This window comes from Vidua macroura, chromosome 11 (assembly GCF_024509145.1).
Source record: "Vidua macroura isolate BioBank_ID:100142 chromosome 11, ASM2450914v1, whole genome shotgun sequence".
In the NCBI taxonomy this organism is placed as follows: Eukaryota; Metazoa; Chordata; class Aves; order Passeriformes; family Viduidae; genus Vidua; species Vidua macroura.
The window spans coordinates 16,533,696-16,556,360 of NC_071581.1; the positions used below are offsets into that span (position 1 = coordinate 16,533,696).

A 22,665-nucleotide genomic window follows, 5' to 3' on the forward strand; every position below is an offset into this window, starting at 1 on the left:
GAGAGGCGGGACTTACGGTGACTGACAGAGACAACAGCCAATGGGAGAGCAGCGCGATGAGCCGTGCTGAGGCGCTCCGGGGCTGTGCCCGGAGCTGCTCTCAGGGGCGGCCGCCTCCCGACGGTGCTGTGCCTCAGGGAGCCCGGACACCGCCAGTGTCTGCGGCACCTCCTGCTCGGTGGCACCAGCACCAGGTGCTCTGATGCCGGCTCTTCCGAGCCCCGTGAGGGCTCAGGGGCCTCAGATCGATATGCCCCCGAGCCCCGTCAGCCCCACAGTGCTGTGAGGTTCGGGCCGAGGGCAGGATCGCTTTTGGCGGCCCTGCGGAGGGCAGAGTACCACGACACCCAAGGAAGAGCCTGTGTAAAGCCACCGCGGGCCGACTGAAAACAGCACTTCTCACAGCGCTCCTCATCCTCCCCAGCATCGCACGGGAGGCTGCTCGCCGGCTCCCAGCAGTTGGGAGAGGAAGACCTTGGTGGCACGTTCTGTATTTCCCTCGTGCGCGTCAAGGGAGCGGGGAGCTCCTGAGGAACTGCAGCCTCCCTGTTGCTGTGGACATTGTGTAGTGCCTGGTGTGGCTGCTGCTGACACGGGGCACCCTGTCACTAACAGCAGCATTGTCATTTCCTGCTCTCTTTCCTCCTTGGCAGAGAGCACCATGGAATGTGGCTGTGGAGCTGGAAGGGGCTCTGGTAGGAGAGCACCTCTGTGGAGTCAGCAGAAAGCAAGACATTAACCTTTAGTTCCACCAGCACCACAGCTGGGAACAGGGGGAAGGCACGTCCTGCTGGAGAAGGTCTCGGTTTCATCAGTGCCAGGAAACATGAGAACCAGAATAGAAATGAAAAGGAAGGAAGCAAACAAGTACACATCATTATGCAGTTGTGAAATGAGAGCAGATGAAGATTCAAATGCAGAGAGGAGCTGAACATGAGAAAGAGCATGGGAAGAGATGCAAGAGGGCCAGAGGGGAGAGCAAGAGGGATACAGAACCTCTCACTTGTCATTCTTGTGGATCTTGTACCATCTTAGCAGCAAATATGCTGGTGTTGCTGTTTCCTCATGTGGGTTAGTTTACAGATGAGACCTCAGCTTCAGCCAGGAAGTTCCACTGGCTGGTGGAGCAGAGCTCCAGTGAACACCCTTTCTTCTGGAGACACGTGTGGCTGGGCTGTGTGTGCCCAGCATGGAGGGAATCCTCCAGCATGGAGGATTCACTGTTGATGCTGATAGAAACTAGAGGGGAAGAAATGGCAGATGTGAGTAGGCTTTGCTCTGAATATGAAGAGTGGTGGCAGGCAGTGGAGAGCAGCTGAGGTTGTACCCACAGAGGCTGGGGGGACAGAGGGGCCTGCACCTGCTGACTGCTGCTCATATCCCTTTGGTGGCAAGAGTGACACAAGCTGTGTCACTGGTGGATGTTCATGTCCCTCGTGCCAGAGGTGGCAGAGAAATAGAGGGAAGTGACAATGAAGTGACAGGAGCTGGGATCTGGGTCCTCACGGCCAGAGTGGGGGAGGGCTCTGCAGGGCCACGTACACCCCACAACCAGGACACTGTGGTCAAGCCCATCCCTATGTCAAACAGCAAGTCCCCGGGGGCTGGCAGGGCGTGTGTGTCCCCACCTGGGCTCAGCAGCGAGCGCAGCCCAGCGCCAGATGGGTGTGGACATCACCCCCTTGCCGTGCCGGCAGCGCCGCTTCCTCCAAGGGCTCCATTCCGTGGTGCAAAGCAGAGCAGGCTCGGGTGGCGTGGGGAGGAGGTGCTGTGGGAAACTGGGGAAGTGGCAGGGAGCTGCTGGGCCGGGCCCTAGCGTAATGGGAAATGGCCATCAGCCGCCCCCGGGGCATTGCTCGGGTCTCAGGGCCGGGAGTATGTGGTCAGGATGAAACCAGAGGAGGAATCAGAGAAGAGAGGCGATAAGAACTGGGCTGAGGCAAGAGAAGGGGAAGCATGTGAGCACAGAGGAAACTGCCAGGCCCAGCGGTGCAGGGGTGAGGTCCTGGCAAGGCTTCGGCTCCCCTTGGCTGAGCAGTGACCCCACACTGCAGGGAGAGACAGAGACTCCCGGCCGATCCCACCAGCTTGGTCACCGTGAGGCTGTTGGGAAGCATGGAGCTCTGGCTGGCCAACACCTTTCTGCCCCTGCTGCTCCTCATCTGGCTGCTAGTTGGTGAGTCCCCCAGCGCCCTTGCCTCTGCTCTGAACTCTTTGCTTATGCTTGCAGAAGGTGTGGAAAGTGCCTGCTGCTGCTTTTACCTCTCCTCTTGCATCATTTAGCCCCTCTTCTGCAGCAGCACCTTGCCATGTGCCTTGCAAAGGGATTCCCCCTTGCAGCTGAGTGTGCACAGGCTATGAGCTCCAGGGGCTTTGAACCAGCTTTGCCTTCAGCAGCAGGGAAAGAAAACAGCTGGGGAGAAGGAAACAGAAATGCTTATAAGCCTGATTACTGCGGAGTGGGGTCAGCTTCACAGGGCAGATGTGGATATTCCTTAAGACAAAACCAGCCCTCCTATAGGGTTTTTTTTCCAGCAGGACTTGCTCACCAGATTTCAGCCACAGTTGATGTGTTGGTAGGGTTAGGTCTCATCTTGCAGTGTCTGCCTCAGGCAGGTTTGAGCAGAACTGCAAGGGAGGTGAAGTGGTTTAATGTCACCTGAAATGATGGAGAACACCAGAGAGGGTGTGGAGAAGAAACATTATCTGGCCCAGCTCATCTTTGCCAATGTGAAAAAAGTAAATGCAGGAATGTACACGTGTAGGGTGGAGAACACAAAGAACACATCCAAGAGCAGATGTTGTGAACTGAGCAAGGGTGGTAAGGGACAGAAGTCCACTAACACCCCTCGGAGTGGAAAGAAAGGGCTGAAGAGAGGTGAGAGAGGGAGGACTCAGCTGAGAACGTGTGAAGTGACTTCAGCTCAGAGGGTGATTCTGAAGTACTCCAGAGTGAGTGTTGTGGGTGGGATGAAGCCAGAGAGGCTGCAGGGAATCTGTTTACTATATTTTATTTGCTTCTCCAGGGCTGACCATTCTCCACTGCCAATCCCCCAGTCCCACCTAACGCTCCATGAAATGGTGGAGCCTGAGGCACTTCCTACTTGGGTGCCTATTTCACTGTGGAGGAGGTGCCTTCCCCCTGATCCTCACATTTTCAATCCTTCCTGAGGCACAGAGAAGTTTGTGCACTGCACAGCATCCAATGGTACAAGTTAACATGCAACATTGCAGTGTTGAGTGCTTAGCATGGTTAGAATGCTTAGAATCATTAGCAGCCAGATTTGGAAAAGATCATCAGCTGCTGCAGAAAAGGATGGTCACTTGACTGTGTCTTTCATGAGTTACATGTGGGACATGACCCTGTGAGATCATATATATTTCAGCTATCACTTCTGGTCTTGTTTCCTCCAGGAACAGCCAGTCAGATGGTAAAGCCAGTCACCACTGTGCAGCTTGAGATTGGTTTGGAGAATCTCACGGTGCAGGTGAAGTGGTACAATCCTGAATGTCTGGAGAGTGAGAATCAAACCAACACTGTGTTTCTGGGAGAAAACTGTGTGAATTTCACCAGCTCAAACCTGTGTACAGCCCTCACAGGAATCTGTGTGTCTGGGGTCTCCATCATAGGACCAAACTCGACAGATGCTGGAAATCAAACCAACACTTTGTTTCTGGGTGAAAACTGTGTGAATTTCACCAGCTCAAACCTGTGTACAGCCTGCACAGGAATCTGTGGGTGTAGGGTCTTCATCACAAGACCAAACTCGACAGACACTGGAAACAGCACACAAGCAGCAGATCGCAGTAAGTGGCAGTGGGTCTGTTTCCGTGGGGGAGATGAGTGGGCAGAGAAGGATGCTACATCCAGCACTCCTCTGGTTCTTCCATGCCTTGTTTCCCCTGAGAGCATCTCAAGAACTGGAGGAGCCACCCCAGCACAGCAGCTTTTGACAGATTCATCCCACCATGGGATGGGGGGACAGACCATGGAGCTGCTGGGCCGTTGGCTCCTTCCTAGGAGCTGCCATATTCTCCAGCTGCAGCACATCAGCCAACTGCTGACATGGCTGAAGCTGTGATAACAGGAGAGGGACAGCCAGGACTGAGGGGGTCAAGGCTCCTGCTCCAAAGCAGAGCAGGGTGCAGGGTGTTCTCTGCCTCTGGACAGTCTCTCACTCGTGTTTCTGCCTTTCAGGCTGTGGCTGTCCAGGACCTCAGACTGATGTCACAGGGAAGATCTGGACAGGTGTGTCCCCACAGTCCCCTGGCTGTAAGAGTGGAGGGCAGGAGTCCTCAGGGAAAAAGAGGGAGGAGCAGTAAGGGAGAAAACAGCCAGATGTTTTCCCATGAGTGGGTGGGACCCAATGCCAAACTGGGGTAGGCACCAGTGGATCAGAGGCTGTGATGCTGGGAAGGGGCTCTGATGTTCCAACTACCCCCTGGATGAGTTTGGAGACCATTCCCTACTGGATTTTGTCAGCACCCTGAAGCTGTAGATGGTTCAGGGTCTGGAAGGCCAAGTCTGGGAAGAAAACTGACCATGCCATGAAGGAGGCAATGGCAGCACATGTCCCTCCATGGGGGGATGGTGGCTCATGAGTGCCTCTGTGATGTTGTGTGTGCAGGACTCAACCTCCTCCTGTGCATCCTCCTTGGCTTAGCGGTCGGGACGCTCCTTTACATGCCGATAATTGGCTTCCTGCTGTGGCAGTGCAGAAGGAACAGAACAGGTTGGCATTTCTTCCTCAGCTGCTGGTCTGGACAAAGCCAGGCTTGGGAAATGTCTGTCTTTGACATCCTACTGCTCTTGGTTGCTCTGTGTTCTCTTCACAAGTCCTCCTGAACAAGCTGTCCCAGCGTGGTGAGAAGGTTCACCCCCCTCCTTTCCTTCTGGTCAGTTGCTGGTGGGAGTCTGGTTATGGCACAAACTGTTGTGTGATTGAAACAGGTCTTGCATATCCAGAAGTGTCCATCTCAGAGCTCTTCTCCAGCCCCGCAAGGGCTTTTAAGCCCTTGCCAACCCCTACAGCCCTTTGACCATCTTCAGAACCACAGAGCTGCAGTGCCTCATCCTGTCCCACAACAAAAGCAGGACCAATGCAGATGTTTGCTTCATTCTTTCATTATTTTCTTGATTTAAAATAATGATCCATCATTGTCACTATTTTAACTACTATTAAAACTAGGTTTCCTTTTTCAGGAGAGCTCATGAGCGGGGAAGTGGCAGAGGGGAATCAGGTCAGTACGGTAAGCCAGGGGGGTTTTGCACATATCGCTTCCTCCTCCCTGTCAAAAAAAGCGTTGTTGAATACCCACTTAAAGGATTTCATAGTAAAAGCAGCTTTGCTTTCTGAAAACATGGTCCTAAACACTTACTAATTCCTATTAAATAAGGGCTTATGAGTGTTTGAGTAGGTGGCACTTCTGAGCAATCTGGGTAACGCTTGGGCAGCACAAAGAGTTGTGCCAATGGAAATATATTAGCAGGGGAGACACAGAAAGAAAAGCCAAGGCTCTACTCATTGCTCTCTCCCTGCAGGCAGCCCCGGTGACAGGGACTGAGGATCTGACTTATGCCAACCTGAATTTTGAAAAGAAGGGGACAGCATCTGCCTCCTCCAATGTCATTTACACTGAGATCAAGCCATTGCAACAGAAGCAGAGTGGTGGGGATGGCAGTGCTGCCAGCACAGAGGTGGATGTCTCCCCCAAGGAATAGGGCAATGAGGGAGGTGAGCAGCTTATCATCCACCTGTTGGGGTCATCCTCCTCAAAAACTAGATGTTAGCTCATACAGCAGTGCAGTCTTGGGGACCAAAGGGCACCTATTACCCCTGAGTGGCTGCAGAACCCTGCTTTATGTTCCCCTGGAAGAAGCCATGTCTCACAGTGAGGACAGGACTCTTGAGCCCATTTTCCCCTTGCCTTCTGCAGCTCCAAGCACTGCCACGCCTCAGCAACTATTTTCACTGTCTCCAGTTGCTGACAGGCTCCTCTAGCTGCTTGTTCTGTGTTCAGGAATGACACCATACACTGTGTGGCCAACATGGTGTTCAGGAAGAGCTTGGTCCTGCACGTGCTGGGTGGCATGTGCTGGCCGTGAGAAGTCCTGGAGCAATTTTCTGGATTTTCTCTGGAGCAGGCACCTGCTGTGATGTGGGTTGACCTTTGTTTTGTTCACTCACTTGAAACACAAGGGGCAAGGATGAAAAAGCATCGTTTGCTTCACAGAGGTGGTGCTGCATTGATGCACATGGATCTGCTTTGTACTGGGAGTGGCTAGGTGCTTTTTGCTGGTTTGGTGGTGAATACCCTTCTTGTAGGCAGAGCACTCTCTTTTGTGCCCTCTTTTATTGATAACGTTGTGTTTATTGTGAGTTTTTCAGTAAAATCATGATTCCCACATGTGGTCTTGCCTGGTGTTTCCTCCTCTGTTGGGAGAGGATGGGGGAAGAGGAGCAGCTTGAGAGGTGTTAATTTTCCCACTGGGTTTGAAACCAGCACATAGCTCTAATGATTTAGTGTTACAGCCACAGCAGATGTTGAGATTCAGAGATTACCCCAAAAAGATCATCCAGATCTTCTGGGTTATTCTCAGAGCATATGATCCAACTTGGGCAGATGTCCAACTATTAAACAACCCTCCTCATCAGCTTCTCTGCCAGGCATGACATCATCAGCACCTGCATGACCAGGTTCCATTCAATGCCCCATCAACATCCCTGCCACCAGTGACATAAACATCTGCACAAGCTTGGCAGTGATGGCGCAACTGTTGCACTCAAACATCTTTTTTCTGACCTAAAAGGATCCCATGATTCTCTACAGCCAGGCTGGGTGGCTCTTGGCTGGACCAGCACAGCCCTTCTCTTGTGTCTATAGCATGAAATGACTTACACTGTTATTTTAGGGAGAAAATGTTTTTTAAAAACCTTCAACTAAGAGGGACAGACTGCTCATGAATTCAAGAAGAGCTGAGCCAGACACCTGAGACTTGTACTAACAACCTTGGTAGCCACTTATTTATTGCTGAGGGAAGGCGGGGGGAAGTTTCAGAGGAGGCAAATATAGCTGCAGAGTTCTTCAGAATCCCGCTGGTCAAAATAGAAGGCCATGAGGAGAACCACAAAGGACATGAGCAGAATTACATGCTCACTAAATTGCAAAGAGGCAAAATTGGAAAGGTAAGGTACAAATCAAATTAAGACTAACAAGAGCTGCCAGAGGCTCTGCATTTGCTTAACTGCCTTAAAAAGATGTGGAGGGGAAAACATGGCTCATTGCTTCACCAGGGAAGAGTTATTGATCAATGAAATGGAGAAAGCTGGGACATTCATAGTGCTGCATTTGCATCCTCCTTTATGCCCAAGGTTAGTGGGGAATCAGATCTGGGATAGCATTTTTATCAGGGAACCAGGCAAGAAGCCATGAAATAGCCTTGGAGCAGTAACACCAGTGAACAAGAGGCAGGGAAAGGCAGCCAGGGCTGCTGGAGGAACTAGCTGAGGCAGCCTCTCCAGTGCAGGGAGGAAGGGTGGGGCAATCTTTCCCCATTGGCTATTTTTAAAAAGGTGAAGCAGCTACTATGGCCAGAGCTGAGCCTCCAAATTTCACTTCCCAGAAAGATGCTATCACAAGCAGTTAAGCAAGTGTGTGAAAGTAAAGCAATAATAAATACAATGCTCTCCTTTCCCTAAACTCCTCCATATGGAGAGGGCCCCTTGTCCCTGTGTGCACCCAAGGCAGGTGACTGGAACATCCACAATGGGTTTTTGTGCCAGGAGCACAAAGTGTGTCCTTGCTGCCCCCCAAGCTCTGCTGGCCATAAAAAGGAAGGCTGACTCATGCAGAGAAAAAAAAGTGCTGCTTCTCCCAGTTTGGGCAAGAGGAAATTGGAGTTCAGGGTAAGGGCTGCCTTTAACGAGGACCTCATAAAGAGATCAGATGTTCTACTACCAGTGAGCCTGAGAAAAGGCAATAAAACCCCCAAATCCCTTAAGTGTGCAGAGGCTTTTGCCTATTTCCTTCTAAGATCATCACTAGCTAGGAGCAACAAATTGGTTGGATGGGTGGTTTATCACACAAATCCTGTCTCCTTGGGAGCTGTTCTCACTGATGACTGAAGCAGGGACTGGGGAGAAGTGAAAGAGGGTTCTGGGAAAGCTGTGCTCTGGAAGGAAGGGGCTTCAATCCCACCAGTGACAGCCTAGGGTACTGCAAGTGTGATTCCCAGAACATCTGAGCAGTTAGAAAGGCGTTTTCTTAAGTTTTCCTTAACATCTGTTGTTTCCAGTGCATACCACATATTCAAGTTTTCATACCACATATTCAATTTATGGAGAACTCCAAGATGCAATCTAGCATTTGAACAGTTTAAGAAATCACTGAGAGGCTGAGTAGAAGGAGGAACACTTAAAATACCACTAATACCAGCCTTACAACAAAGGCTTTAATATTGGTCACTTTTATTTCAAGAACAGAACAGCCTTTCATCCCAGCCCCCTCCATGAGTTTAGTAACTCAGGTAGCACACAGGAAGAAGTCACATCCTGTAGAGCAAGAGCTCCAAACAAAGCAGTCCCCACTGAGACACTGAATGTGGGCTTTCCTCCTCCCCCTCCCTGGGTGAGAAGCAAGCCCAGCACAAAATGTGAACAGCACCCTGATCCCACACTTGCAGGATGCTTCACTAGTAGTAACTACACAAATAAATAGTATCTCATGGAGAGGGAGCAGAGGGCCACCACAAAGTTATTGCTATGTTCTTATGTATTTGACACTGCAGGTAACTCACTCGGGTAACCACCAAGAGAGGTGATGGTCTCAGATTGCCCTTGTGTTATCAGCTCGTGTTGGACTGAAAGCTGTGGGAAGACAAAACAGATCTTGTTTCATCAGCTCCCTGCCTTAAAGGCAGGAGTTCTTGGGGACTGAATCTTTGTCATTTTGCTGAAAACAGCTGGGGGTAGGGGCTCCCAATACACTTGGAAATTCATCATGCCTGCCAGCCTTTCACATGCACACTGCTAAGAGTACATATATACACAAGTGTCCTCCCTGCTCCTGACCTGCCACAGGAGCTGCTGAACCATCTCCACATAAGGGGCTGCAGGTTAAAATTTCAAAGAGAGTGGGAGCCCATCACCCCGGGGGCTGAGCCAGAGCTGCTGATTCACCAGGGAAAATCAGGACTAATGAGAACTGTAGGACATGGGCATGGGAAACACCACAGGCACACAAGGACACCCTGACACGTGACTGTACTTCCCTCTGCTGGTGGGACACGCTGTGACGGCCAGCGTCCAGGATCGAGTCAGGTCAGCCAAAACAAGGTGTAACATGAAGTCTAATACGTGACTTGGCACCAGAGGGTCAGGTAGCCCAAGGCTGCTGACAAGTGGTGAGCTCACAAGCAGTGTCAGTGCCTGCAGTGTCCCTCCCCACGTGAAGTATTGGCTGGAGAGCAAGAGTTTGAGAGGAAGAGGAGGACTGCAGGAAGAACCTCAGAGTGATGGAGAAGCAGCAGAGTCCTTGGCAGGACATGTCTTTGTTAGGCATCGTGCAGCTGGTTCTCTTGCAGGAGAATCTTCTCCCCAGGCTTGAAGGCAGGCATCCCCCGGTAAGGGCAGCTGGCACAGCGGAATGCATCGCCCAGGTAGCACTGGCAAGAGAAAGAAAAGCACTGTCTGTAATCAGGTGCCACTTTCAGGTCTCTTCCCCTGTGATATGGTTTCTCCAGGTCAAGAGATGTTGTGCTTCTCAGCATCTATGAGCACAGAAACTGCTTCCCTTCTACCCCCTTCTCAACACATCTGGTCAGTGTGGATGGCAGAGCTGTGCAGGCTCACACAGAAGTGAGTCTCCACCCCACTTGGTGTGCCCAGGCTGGGGCAGCCCCCTGAGCTCCCACAAAGCAATCCTCTCTGGGCAGGTCTCTGGTTAGGCCATGAGCAGAGAGGGAAAGGGTCACTGCTCACTCTGATTCTCCCAGGGAGTCAGAACAGACTGCATGTGCTGGTACAGAGCACATGGGCACAGGGCAAAGGCTGAAGCTCTGCAGAAGCAGCACAGGTAGTGTGTGGAAGCAGTGATCCAGCTCAGGCTGCAGTGATTAGGGAACACAATTCTTACACAGAGATCACATACTGCAAACCATAGTATAAAGACAAAAATTACTAATTACATTTCCACAGGCAGATTTGGGCTGTGAGCTCTTCTTCTCCTGTTCCAGTTCTTCAGCCAGGCCACATGTGCTGTAGAAAAACAAAGAAGTCACCTGCATCTATCTGCTTAAAGGTCATGAGTCATCAACACTTGTGCCAGCCCTACTCACATGCAACAGCCCTCGCTCTGTCACACGACACAGCTGACTCTGGGACTCACGCTCCTCACTTTGCCCTTCAATACCATGGTTTGTATAACAAGTGCTGAAACACTCCTCAAGTTTAAACTGAGTGGGAAACAACACTACAGCACCTGCTACATGTGCTATTTCTCCTTGGAATGTGAGAAACCAGGGTTTTAGGCAAGCTGCACAAGCTATGCAGTCACCTCCAAGATGGCTGTTGATAATATACACCATTGTGATAATTTGTAGCAGTCACAGGTCAATTCCCACTGTATTTGGATTTACATGCCAATAATTAAGATAAGAAAGGACATGAACTAAGTTAGGCTCTGAAAACCAGCAAATTGCCTACAATCTTTTTTTACAACTCTTAATACAGCAGTTGAAAGGTTCACTGATACATGAATTCCAGCACTGACCAGTTCTTGCAGGCTTTCTTTTTCCCCATTTCTTTGCAGGATGGAGCTCTGAGGGACGATGGATCTGGCTTTTTCAAATCCTCTGAATCCAACAGCTCATCAGAGTCCAAAAGATCCTGAAAACACACCATGGGAGACAAAATGCAGGAAATGGACTTTTCAGTAGGGCATGACACTGCTGAGTTACGTTCAAAGAAATGGTGCTATCTGTACACTGGCATTAAAGGGCTGCAGCTCTGCCCTTTTATCCCTGTCTCCTCTCTGCCCTCACCACATCACTGAGCTCTCCAGACCCCATGAAGGAGATGAGCTATTTTGCCCTAAGGAGGTTTTTCTACCTCTGAAGTTGTAAAGCTTCCTAAGAAGCATGACTGAAAGTATTTAGAATAAGAAAGAATGGGGAGAGAGAAGGAACAGCAAAGCCTCACAAGAAAACCACTTACCATCTCTTCATCATTCATATCATTGGCAGAGAGTGTCCACAGCTTGGCAACAGCTGGGTCCACAGGGGGTTTTCCTGGAGCCAAAACAAAGGAACAAATAGTAGTTATTCCAGCCTTTGCCCCATCTACTCCAAAAAAAAAAAAGAGTTCAAGCAATTTTGGAAAGCCCTATTTGATAGCTTTTTACTGTAGCACTCCCTACTCGGGAACTTTCGTCCTGTTGCAAGTGATGCCTGCCACTGAGAGCCAAGAAATCCAGATATTCAGCACGCACCACTCCTTACCTGAAGGACCAGATGTCTTGGCAAAGGAAAGTTTGAGCTGACTTGAGGATCCCACTTCGAAATTAGGCTTCCTGCCTTCTATCTGAATAATGACAAGGTCATTGCCTTGGTAACCCAGATGTTCTCCAACAGACTGGGCCTCCTCTGGGGTCAGCGCCTCCTTTTGCAGCTGCCAAGTAAGATTTAAGGTTAACCTTATGCAGAACCCTTTATTTTAACACCAAGCCTAGCATTCCAGTGAACAGATAGTCAGTATTTTCAATCCTAAAGAAAACCACTATGCTGATAGTAACTAAAGTTTGTGCCAGGCAGTGGCCATGCACATTTACAGCATTTACCCTAAACCATTAGCATTTACCCTAAACTCATTACCCAAAGAAATCCCTGGGTAACTGCCAGAGAGCATTTCTGGAAATGGTAAACACATCCCTACCTCCTTCACTTCCACCAACCCTGAGAGAGTCAGAGTTGTGAAGAGCTTGGCTGCTGTCTTGATTTTGCCATTGTTTCCTGCAAGACACAAAAGCAGAGAATAGGAGGAGGCAAGAACAAGAACACAGCTCACTGGGAAACCTGAAAGAGCAAGAACTTTAGAGGGAAGTACTCAAGCCAAACTTCTGCACCAAAATTGGGCCCTTTCTAGTTGACAGCAGAACAAACCAGAAAAAGCATAAGCAGCTTGTTCATTAGGTAACAGTGTGGGGTCACAAAGCTATTCTAGCTCCAAATATGTTCTATATATGCCAAAACATTTCTCAATCCAATGAAAACCCATCAAAAAAAGATTAAACAAAACCCCAAACAAACTCCCTCCCCAACATTTTTACCTATTAAACTACTCATGAAGTTTTCAAAACATGGACTCCTAAATGAACACACTACATTAAGAAATCACCTTGTGTTTGCATTCTCATGGCTCCTCCAGCTGTCCCATGGCAGGTGCTCTGGCTTTTCTCCTAAAACTCAGTCCAAAGACTTTTAACCTTTTCTGGATAACTATTTCTCAATGGACTTCTGGGGCAATCTCTTCAGCATCTATCACCTGTTTTTAAAACCACTTCAGAAGCTCCTCAGAAACACAACATCTACAACTACTTAACACTGCCCTCTGAGGAGAAAACAGAGGTCACTGAAGCTTTTCAATGTAGTTTAGGAACAATCCTATCCAGCATTTTTGATAGGAGAGTGACTGCAAACATCTCTGATGGACACCAGCATAAGCACAGGATAAAAACCTTGTGATTTGAGTTAGTGTGTCAGGAGAATGAAAATCTCTCAATGTCGATTTGGGTTCCTGTCCTTTCTAATTCAGCCTAATCCTCACGAGAAATGCTATGTTGCCAAGGAAGCAAGATTCTCTCACCTGATTCTGTAACCACTGGTTCTTTCAACAGGACACGACCCCCTGGCTTAAGTATCCGAGCTACTTCTGCCAGGAGCTCCACACTGTGCTGTGCTGTACTGCCTGGTACCATGCCAGAGAGGATTACATCAAAACTGGACTCCCTGTGAGCCGCTGCGAAGAAAGAGCAAGATAATACAATTTAACGTGTACACACACAGCTTAATACACCAGTTCCACCTCCCTCATCCCTCATGCTTGAGTACAACAGCAGGAACTGATTAAAGACACCAATCATAGAAGCATGGCCAGGGTGCATCACTTCCCCTGCTGTACTGCCCAGGTAAGAGGCAGCAGCAGGCGCTGTCAATGTTCTGAGTGCTGACTCCCAAAGTGGGAAGGTGTTGGTTCACGCAGCAGCAGAACCCTCTTCCTTTTAAGGAAACAGTGAAAAATTAAGCTCATTCTTACACTGAGGCAGCTGGTTAACATTTTCCACAGAGATATGATTATCAGCTCCCACCAGTGCCTGGACTTTATCCACCAAATCCTTCAGGGCTTCGACCGGCGAGGAGCTGTCCCAGATGATGGCCACGCGCTGGCCTGGAGCCACTCCGTACTCCCCCATTTCAGCACAGCAATCCTGGCAGGGGCTGGGGGAGAGAGAGGAAGGGTTAGTGCCGAGCACAGCACGAACCTCTGTGGACTGTGACTTAATCAGCTGAGTTGTTTGAAGAAATGGGGATAATTTTCTGGAAACGGGCAACACAAAGCTCCCACAAACTGAGCGTTAGCAGGTCATGACAAAAGAGCTACACTTCAGGGCATAATTCAGTTTCTCTCCAGTTCATTGCTGGGAGACTGCACGCCATGCTTTAAAGAAACCAACAAAATAACAAAAAAACTTACCTGCTTTCCTTAAAAATCTGAATAAGACAAACACAGGATTTCTGGATTTCCTGAGCAGTGACAGCTATTTGACATTAAACACTGCCTTGTGTCTCCTACTCCAAACAGGACCTAGCAGTTTGCTTATGCAGAACATGAGAAGAAAAAAGTAACTTTCCCAGCATTCCAGACTGAGACTCTTCCTACCGTTATGATTGGTGGCACTGGATGAGCAAATTACAGGGAGGGAGGAGAGGAACAGAACATGCAGTAACAGTTTTGAGAAAGCTGTCTCCACTGACATTTTATATGAGATTGTATTCCTTGTATGGCAATAGTACCCCATCATCACCTGTTCTCACAGCAGCACCAGCAACTGAACCCCAGGACCTCCCCTCTTTCCTCTATCCGACACAAACCTATTTTCTTCCTAATTTAACACAACCACAGAGAGCTCTGTTGACCAGAACAGTTGCCCAGTGTATCTTCAATTAGCTGGAAACAACCAAACACCTATTCCTGGAGAGACAGTTGTAAGCAAGATCTTTACCAGGAATTGCTACATCACACAGCCTGAGTAATGCCTTACTGCCACCACTTTGTCACTAAAGCACAGCTCATGGATATGCTGTACCAAATTTAACAGCAGTGAGATGGGCAGTGGATTTTGACCCACACTTCCTCTGGCTCTGTGTGCTGTGGACTCCCCCTCCCTCCTGGAAACTGCCAACTAGTTCAGAATGGGACAATCTGTGCATTTTCTGAGCTACTGTGGTAGGAATTCACACTAAAACAACCACAATACCAACCCAGTAGGGAATATACACCTTGGATGTAGACTGCAGGTTGTATCATCTCACAGCTGGTTTTGCATGTGTGACACAAGCTAAGCAGCTACAGCAGACAGTAACATTTGTAATCACACATATTAATCCCATTAAAAAGTCACCTTTCCAAAGAAGAAGACTGAAAATCTCAAAAGATACCTAAGCTGCTAGGCTAAGGTGGGAAAGATAAACCCGAAGTCACAGCTTTCTCTCTGAACAGCAGGTTATGACCTTGCAAGATCAGTCAGAGCCCAAATTGCATCAAGAGCAACACCACCTCCCTGAGATACGGCGAGAAGGCCGAGGATGCCGTGTGGGTGGTGTGAGGAGGGGCCCTTATCTCCATGTCACACACATTGAACAGTCCCTGAGGAACAGGGCACGGAAAGGGGTTAAACAATAGCGCAGGTTCCGCTTCAGTAGATTAGAAAGTTGCTGTGTTGGAATGGGATGATCTTGGCAGTCCTTTCCAACCCAAACCATTCCAGGGCTGTAAACTGCAGCCTCCTGACGCAGCACAGCCAGCTCCCAGCGGCCGGGAACGCTCCGAGCGCCGGCGGCCGGGAACGCTCCGGCTTCCAGCGGCCGGGAACGCTCCGGCTTCCAGCGGCCCGGAACGCTCCGGCTCCCGGCGGCCGGGAACGCTCCGGCTTCCAGCGGCCGGGAACGCTCCGGCTCCCGGCGGCCCGGGAGTGCTCCGGCGGCGCAAGGCTGCGGGCCCTACAGCGGGTGCGCATTTTAAGCGCACGGGGAACGGGCGCAATGAACCTCTCGGTCACCGAGCAGGGACGGTTCAGCGAGAGCAAGGACAGGAGACGTGAGGAAATTTCGTGAAGGAATTACTTAAACACACACACACACACACACACACACACAGAGCACACCCCCCCCCCCCCCCCCCCCAGCGCTTCAGACGAAGTCTTAGAAAATATTTTTAAAGGGAAAAGGGGGAGCGCCAGCCCCATCCCGCGCCGTTCCCCGCTCACCTCCCGCGCCTCGGCCCGCTCGGCTCCGCTCGCCCGTCCCGGTCTGACGCCGTCACCGTGACGTCATCGCGCTCTGCCCGCTTCCAAGATGGCGGCGGCGGGTGGGCTGCGGCGCGCGGGCTGGCGGCTGTGGCGGGGCCGCGCGGGTGAGGGGCGGGGGGGGCGCGCCCGGGACGCGGGGAGGGGAGGGGAGGGGGGAGCTCGCCCCCGTGCGCGCCCCCGCGCGCGCCCCCGTGCGCGCGCCCCGGCGTGCGGGGCGGGGCGGGGCGGGGCAAGGTGAGGTGAAGGGCACGAGGGGTGTGAGGGAAGCGGGGCGGGCGCCGGGCGGGTGGGTTTGAAGGAGGTTGTCTGGTGGTGTTTTTTTCGTTAGAAGCGTGGGCCGTGAAACCCAATTTATTAAAAAAAAAACCCTGCCAAGTCAAAAAACCAGCAACTAAATTAAAAGTTCCCCCAGAGTGTCGTTGAGTAATCACTCAGTGGTTAGCGTGTGGTGTCTGCCAGGGCTCTTCAGCTCCCGAGTCGGACTTGCCTTATATCCCCTGCTCGGAATCGGCACCTTCCTCCCAACTCCTTAATCGGGGACCAAAATGGGGAGAGGGCATGTTTGGGTGCCTGGTTTCCAGTCCAAGATTGGGAAACAATTTGCGATACGTTCTATTTCTGCACTGTTCTTTCCCTCACAAAACATTTTTGCTTCATTCACGTAGACATGAGCTCAGCTGAGAGCGGCACTTAACAGAAGCGTGAAAACGACTATGAATTTGTGTTCTTTCCAGCTGCATTCACCACAACTCTCTTCACCTTCATTTTCCATGCTTCCTGGTGTTGGAAGGAGATGCTGACTCTTGGTTTCCCTTGCAGCGGTCAGGTGCCAGCAGTACCCACCCCTCCGTGCTCTCCAGGCCTCGGCCGCGCTGAGGAGAGCCCCCGATGAGCACAAGAAGGAGCCATTGGCATCTTCCTCTCAGCAGCACTTTGATTCACCTCCAGCTGGTCACCAGCCTGAACAGAAGCCTCAGGGCCCTCACTCCAGGTAACTCAGCAGCTCCTTCTAGCACTGTCCCACTAACAGAGGGATTGGAGGGATTTTGCCTTCCTGAACCTCACATCTGAAACTGGAAGACAACGAGATCCAGAGTTAAGGAGCCCCAGACTGCAGCAGCTGGAGAGCTGGTTTGCTGTGACCATGCAAATTCCGCCATGGAAACAGCATGGGGCTTGTTTTCAAGAGGGAAATTCTCTTGTCTGCAAAATGCAAGTCTTTGCTCCTGGGTTTTTGTGTGAATCTAAAAAAACAGGGACCATATGTTGTCCATACGCCCATAGTATAAAGCCCACGTTGGAAAAGGTTATAGTTTACTTTTCTGTAAAGGAGGGGGATGTGGGGCTGATTGGTCTCCATGGAGGCATCTCCACTGAGCCCTCCTTCCCTTATTTTTCTCTTCTCTCTCAGCAAAGGTTCGTTAAGAATCATTTTTCTGGACAGGGAAGGATTTTACTGGAGGAGGCCAGATTTATACTAAGCAGGTCTCAAAATGTGCCTGGTGTCAGCGAGTGAGTGGCAGAGCCCAGGGTTCTGCTGTTTGGTGGTGACATTCCCCTCACTGTAACAATGCCTTCTCATAGTTACACTGGCCAGGGCGGCCAGGAGTCTGAGGACTATGAGAGCGAGGAGCAGCTGCAGCATCGAATCCTCACAGCGGCGCTGGAGTTTGTGCCTGAACATGGCTGGACTGCAGAGGCCATTGCAGAGGGAGCCAAGGTATGTGGGGAGAGAAGCAACAAACCAGTTGAAAACTGGATGGAGCTGAAGTGCAGAGACAGCCAGGCCTGCATGCTTCCCCCACATACTCTTGGGCGATGCACCCTAGTCAGCAAATGCTACTGGGCAGGAATGAAACCCAGCTGCTACAGGATAACCCCTTCAGAGACAGACTAAGGCACGGTGTAAAGTAGTGAATCCTAAAGAGAGAACATGTCTAGGAAGTACTTTTTAATGCAGTGTTGCTTTGTTTAAATTCACATAATGTCTTTCACAAGTTTTTTCTAGCTGGATCCTGCTTAGTAGTGTCTGACCTGGTCTGTGCTTCTCTCTTCTTCCCTACAGACCCTGGGCCTCTCTGTTGCTGCAGCAGGGCTGTTTCACAGTGATGGCAGTGAATTGATCCTGCACTTTGTGTCTGAGTGCAACACCAAATTGTCCGAGCTGCTGAAGAAGGAGCAGAAACTAGTACAGCTGGGTGAAGCAGAGTGAGTACTGGGTGTGAACAAATGTCTTCCTTTGCAGATTTTGGGAGCTGGGTAGACATAGAGGCCACCTGGAACACAGGTACTTTAAGTTAAAAGTATAATTTACCCAAATAAAACCATCTTCCCAGATACAGACTAGGACCAAAGGACTGAAGGATATATAATACCTTGCTTATCTATTGCTCAACCAGGTGGAGATTGATCTTTCAAGATCCGAATTGAGTTTAACTTGGATATTCTTCTTAACTTTTTTTCCTTACTCAGGAAGAAGCCTATAGATGAATTCCTGAGAGATGCTGTGGAAGCCAGACTGAGGATGTTGATTCCATACATTGAGAAATGGCCCCAGGTATAAAAGTAATATCAACACTGTCTCTTTTGTGTGTGTGTATTTTAAACACCCTGTGACTTTCAACATAGTCTCTCCACCAGATTAGTTCAAGGTATTAAATGAAGCCCTGGCTGCTTTCAAATGATTAGTAGCCTTGAAGAGGAGAGCAGCCTTGGAAGGAGGCAGTTAAAGGTGACCTTAGAGCAACTGTTTCTCGAAGTTCTGGAAAGGCAAAGCTCTCTGTGGTTCACTCCACCCATCTGGCATGCCCAGGGGATTACCTGTGTCTCTGCTCAGCCCTGTTTGCAGGGTCACTGCGAGTCAGGCGCCGTGCAGCGTTGTTGTGGCTGCACTGGGATTACACCTGGAAATGTAGAAATGCTTTGCTGCAGGAAACTGTCCTTCCAGTGTGTGACTGACAAACACCTGCAGGGTAGAGGGTAGAGCTGTGAACTGAGAGGGCTTCATGCTTCTAAATTCAGATTTAACTCTCAAGCCATTCTTCCCACAGTGGGAAGGGAGTTGGATTGTGGCTACAGCGACAAGCAAAGAGTTCCTAATCTTGGGCTGCAAAGATTGCTGCGTGGTCAGCCTCTGTCCAGAGCCACTGCTGGCCTCTGGGCAGCTGAATCCTGCACCCCATGCACAGAGAGAGAGTACAGGCTTCATGTTCTTCTTTCAGATTAGCATAATTTGCCTTGTGAAGGATGTGGGTGGTTTGTGTCTCTCCTGGCACTGTGTGATTACGTTCAAAGGCTGCAGGATCCCAGTAGGGCCATTATGGCTGGTGCTGTTCTGCCCTTGGTTGCAGCTCTGAGTTCAAAGTCAAAGTCAGAGAAACGAGCGATGTGACTCCCTGCCCACAGGGGCACAGCACAGTGTGAGTCAGCTCGGGCTCTGATGTTTCCATGCCAGAGAGGCAGCTCAGGAGAGACAGCACAGGGATGTTTGAACTGAGCAGGGATCTTTTGGCTCCAGTATAGGCTGAGGCCTGAACTTAGGAGCCACACTGTGTGTTCCCTGCACATCCTACTGCTTGTACAGACTGCAAAGAGCTGGGAGGGCTTGTCACTGGGAGCTGGAGGCAAGTCAGCAGCAACAGGGAAAAGATAACAGGGCAGAGCAGTGTTGGTCTCTTTTACTGTTACATCCTCCTCTCTTTGGCTCCCATTTCTGTGTGTGTTTGGTTTGCAGGCCCTGAGTGTCCTGTTGCTCCCACGCAACATCCCTTCCAGCCTCAACCTCCTCACCAGCATGATTGATGATATCTGGCACTATGCTGGGGACCAGTCCACAGATGTGAGTCCTTGTGCTTTGGGGACAAGCCGGTTCTACTCTTCAGCACTTTGGCAAAATCATGGGTTCAGATAGGAGTGGGGCTGAGTCCCTCTGCAAAAGGCCCATTTGTGGAGTGAAGAAGGCATTTCAGAGGCACCCAAGGGTCCTTATAAACCACAGTCTAATTTCTAAAGAAACTTAAGAGCCACTGAGACTAAATGCAAATTACTGCCAATGGGATTAGTGCAAATTAAAAGGACCTACTTTCCTAAGCTCTTAAGTGCTCTTCTTTTTTCTTTTTTCTTTTTTGAAGACACAGACAAAGTTGTTGAGATTTTGAGACTGAGAAGTTAATCCAGTTTTCAGTAAGTGAGCAGCAGGTCTGTCAAACAGCTCTCTTGTACCAGCAATAGCACTTACAGACTTGACTTGAAAACCTTTAAAGGATCTACCTAAAAATACCAGTACCTTATTAAGGCTTTCATCTTTCTGGCAGGAAATAAAAGAAAATTATAACCTTAATTATAGCAATTAATAAATTACTTTAATTCTTATAGATGTAGGGTGAGATGGAAAAAGCTAAATGAACCATTTTAACAAACTACTTTAATAAGCTTCTTTTATCTGCGTATAAAAGAGAAGCTACTGCAGTGAAAAATAAATAAGACAGCAGAAAAATTAAAGGAATAAACCAGAAGACAACTGAAAGAACACAATTGCTTCAGGAACTAAAAGTCCCTTACGTGTTATGCAAGTCAAATCAACGTGTTGGAGCCAGTGTCTGCACTGAGCTGTTCATAAAGTCTCACTGATGCAGGGATTTGGAGAGGTTCTAAAGTGTGTTTTGTTTGCACCTCCTGACTGGTTGCATGAGTTTTCCAGGGAAGCTGTGATGCTGAGCCTGCTCCCTCCTTCCCAGTAATGGGGTTTAAAGTCGCTCACAGCAGATCCCTCTTCCCAACACCAGGAGCCAGGCAGAGAATTCTCATGCCTCAGAGACCCCTTCAGGTGGGTTTTTAGGAGCAGGAAGACAACAGAAAGAGTTTTGTCTCAAGCCCTGAGAGATCCAGCTGCAAATGGCAAATTCCTCTCTATGGGAAGGAACGTGCTGTGGGATTTTCCCTTGCTGTTCTCTGGTAGCTGCACTCCTGACGTGCACTCAGAGCACAGCTTTCTCTCTCCCCCCCTGTGCCCCTGCAGTTTAACTGGTACACTCGGCGGGCTGTGCTCACTGGCATCTACAACACCACGGAGCTGGTGATGATGCAGGACTCGTCCCCTGGCTTCGAGGACACTTGGCGCTTCCTGGCAAACAGAGTGGCTGATGCCATGACCATGAGCAACACAGCCAGTCAGGTAAGCTTAGGGACAGGTGTGCATGCAGCAAATCCCTTCTCCACAAGGGTATATGCAGGCACACCTGGCTTTTCCATCATGCACGTCTGCTGAGGGACCCCCTTGTTGCTGTCAGTTCAAAATCAAGAAATGATTATGTGGTTTTTAAGTAAACTGACATGTAGGTGCCCTCTTTGTCAGACTGTCCCAGTGGTTAGGAGACATCCCAGGAAACCCCTTCCATGTGCCCTGTCTGTGGCTGTCACTTGTCTGCAGTGCTGCCAGCACCTTTCTGTAGCAGAGACGTGTTTGTTGTGCATTCTCTCTCTGTGTGTTTGGGGGCCACGAGTGCAACTGCAGGAAGCAAAAGGTCGTGTTCTGCCTGTGTCTCCCAGGTACAATCCACTGGAGAAGCTGTTGTCCAGGGCCTGATGGGAGCTGCAGTTACTGTAAGTAACACAGCAGGGCTGTGAGAGCAGAATTGCTCCTGAATGTTAGCATGTGTTTTCCTCCCAAATCTAGAGGACAACATGGAAAAACCATCACCTTTCATAAGTTAGATTTATTTAAGGGTGATTTCCTTGGTAGTTTGAGGTTAGTTCAGTTTTGTGGTGAAAGAACTTGAATAGAGCATAGGGAAATTAAGTCTGAAGCTGCAGGGTGAGCTTTAGGGATGAGAGACAGGTGATCAGAATAAATACCACTGTTCTCCATTGCTTGTCACAAGATCTCTCCCCGTGCCAGGCCCTGTGCTGGAAATCTTGACAGAGGGTCGGTGGCCCCATGGACACTTGGGAGGTGGCACCTGTCCCTGAGCCACAGCAGGGTGGCATCCTCAAGCTCTTTCATTTGACTTCAGTGTCCTTCCAAGAATTCATTTACTTCCTGGACTGCTTTCTGTCCATGCAGAGGGAACTGCACTTCCTCTGGGATACAAAATAACCCTTTGTGTACCCAGGAGTGACTTTTGAAAGACTTCAGGGCCTCACTGTGATTCTATTTTTGGACAGCTCCTATTGCATTTAGCAACAAAGTGATTTCCTTGTTAGCAGAAACACATTTACCTTATAGCAGGACAAGACAAATAGTCTGGAACATAAATTAGACATTGTTTTTACTGATGAAGCACTTCTTAAGAATTTCTCCCACCTCCTTCCCCCTGCAGTTGTGGTGGAATTTAGTGTCTCTCAGGCTCTCTCCTCTCTCATACCTGCTTATGCCAAAAGGATCCTCCACTAGAGAAGTCCCGGGCTCTGTTTACATCCACACGATGCCCTCGGGTCCGGGATATCTCCCACTGCCGATGTTTGGTCTGTCCCTGCAGCAGATCCACTGCCCAGATAAACGGGAGGACCTGGATGCATTCTGAGGGGGGTGGGTTGTAGGCAGATGGCGTCAGGGCAGAATCATCCCAGTTCAGAGCTGTAGGGGAGCACATTCCAGACCTGCCACGTGCAGGTGTCCCGAGGTGTGTTCCTGTACGGGAGTGCTGACTTCTGCAAAATGGGTGAGCGAGCCTAAATGCCCCAAAAGCACAGATTCACTGCCAGGGTCTGTGGGGCCGCAGAAGTAACCCAAGCTGAAACCTGCTGACCGGGAGGGCAGGCTCGGGTCCGAGGGGTGGCCGGAGGTGGCTCCAGTTTGATTCTTGCCCGTCCCCAGAGCACGGAGATGCCTCTCGGCCCCGCATCTCTGCTCGTAGCACACCGACCTCCCCTCGGCACCTGCTTCGGCGGCCCGGGACAGGGGCACTAAACCCCATTCTCCCTGTGCCCACAGATCAAGAACCTGGCGGGGCTGAACCAGCGCCGGTGATGCGGCAGCGGCGGCGAGCACCGGAGAGGCCGCGCCCCGCCCTTCCCCGGCACCAATAAAATCGTACTCAGCCTGGCACGGACTCTTTTTGCGGGCGCACCGGGGCCGGGGGGAGC

The 22,665-nt window shown here is 50.1% G+C and overlaps 3 protein-coding genes across 6 annotated transcripts; 2 read left to right on the top strand and 1 right to left on the bottom strand.

Annotated features, from left to right (window-relative positions):
- The first annotated feature begins 285 nt into the window (after positions 1 to 285).
- LOC128812970 (uncharacterized) lies at positions 286 to 6,406 on the top strand. Of its 4 annotated transcripts, none has more exons than XM_053987695.1 (6): positions 286 to 2,176; positions 3,415 to 3,807; positions 4,199 to 4,249; positions 4,629 to 4,733; positions 5,204 to 5,250; positions 5,543 to 6,406. In XM_053987695.1, the coding sequence occupies exons 1-6, from the start codon at positions 2,116 to 2,118 to the stop codon at positions 5,720 to 5,722; spliced, it is 837 nt and encodes a 278-aa protein (XP_053843670.1). In that variant the 5' UTR covers positions 286 to 2,115; the 3' UTR covers positions 5,723 to 6,406. The 4 variants fall into 4 exon arrangements, with proteins under 4 accessions (XP_053843670.1, XP_053843672.1, XP_053843673.1 ...); XM_053987697.1 differs by having other exon boundaries at positions 5,204 to 5,241; XM_053987698.1 differs by lacking the exon at positions 4,629 to 4,733.
- Positions 6,407 to 8,451: 2,045 nt separating this feature from the next.
- On the bottom strand, positions 8,452 to 15,621 carry CIAPIN1 (cytokine induced apoptosis inhibitor 1). The gene is made up of 9 exons (XM_053987144.1): positions 15,541 to 15,621; positions 13,311 to 13,492; positions 12,861 to 13,013; positions 11,931 to 12,007; positions 11,498 to 11,666; positions 11,214 to 11,287; positions 10,771 to 10,886; positions 10,187 to 10,256; positions 8,452 to 9,664 (listed from the first exon to the last, which is right to left on the bottom strand). The coding sequence occupies exons 2-9, from the start codon at positions 13,465 to 13,467 to the stop codon at positions 9,554 to 9,556; spliced, it is 927 nt and encodes a 308-aa protein (XP_053843119.1). The 5' UTR covers positions 13,468 to 13,492; positions 15,541 to 15,621; the 3' UTR covers positions 8,452 to 9,553.
- Positions 15,603 to 22,624, top strand: COQ9 (coenzyme Q9). Its single transcript, XM_053987143.1, has 9 exons — positions 15,603 to 15,686; positions 16,402 to 16,573; positions 17,167 to 17,302; positions 17,648 to 17,790; positions 18,055 to 18,139; positions 19,316 to 19,420; positions 20,600 to 20,755; positions 21,130 to 21,183; positions 22,514 to 22,624. Exons 1-9 carry the CDS (start codon positions 15,629 to 15,631, stop codon positions 22,547 to 22,549), a joined length of 945 nt encoding a protein of 314 aa, XP_053843118.1. The 5' UTR covers positions 15,603 to 15,628; the 3' UTR covers positions 22,550 to 22,624.
- Positions 22,625 to 22,665: the final 41 nt, after the last annotated feature.

Coding starts and splice junctions, on each gene's coding strand:
- LOC128812970 (XM_053987695.1), top strand. CDS start 2,116: ATGGAGCTCTGGCTGGCCAACACCTTTCTGCCCCTGCTGCTCCTCATC. Junction 4,250..4,628: donor CACAGGGAAGATCTGGACAG/GTGTGTCCCCAC, acceptor TTGTGTGTGCAG/GACTCAACCTCCTCCTGTGC. Junction 4,734..5,203: donor GTGCAGAAGGAACAGAACAG/GTTGGCATTTCT, acceptor TTCCTTTTTCAG/GAGAGCTCATGAGCGGGGAA.
- CIAPIN1 (XM_053987144.1), bottom strand. CDS start 13,467: ATGGGGGAGTACGGAGTGGCTCCAGGCCAGCGCGTGGCCATCATCTGG. Junction 11,288..11,497: donor CAAGACATCTGGTCCTTCAG/GTAAGGAGTGGT, acceptor TTTTGGCTCCAG/GAAAACCCCCTGTGGACCCA. Junction 10,887..11,213: donor ATATGAATGATGAAGAGATG/GTAAGTGGTTTT, acceptor GTGTGTTTTCAG/GATCTTTTGGACTCTGATGA.
- COQ9 (XM_053987143.1), top strand. CDS start 15,629: ATGGCGGCGGCGGGTGGGCTGCGGCGCGCGGGCTGGCGGCTGTGGCGG. Junction 18,140..19,315: donor ACATTGAGAAATGGCCCCAG/GTATAAAAGTAA, acceptor TTTGGTTTGCAG/GCCCTGAGTGTCCTGTTGCT. Junction 21,184..22,513: donor TGATGGGAGCTGCAGTTACT/GTAAGTAACACA, acceptor CTGTGCCCACAG/ATCAAGAACCTGGCGGGGCT.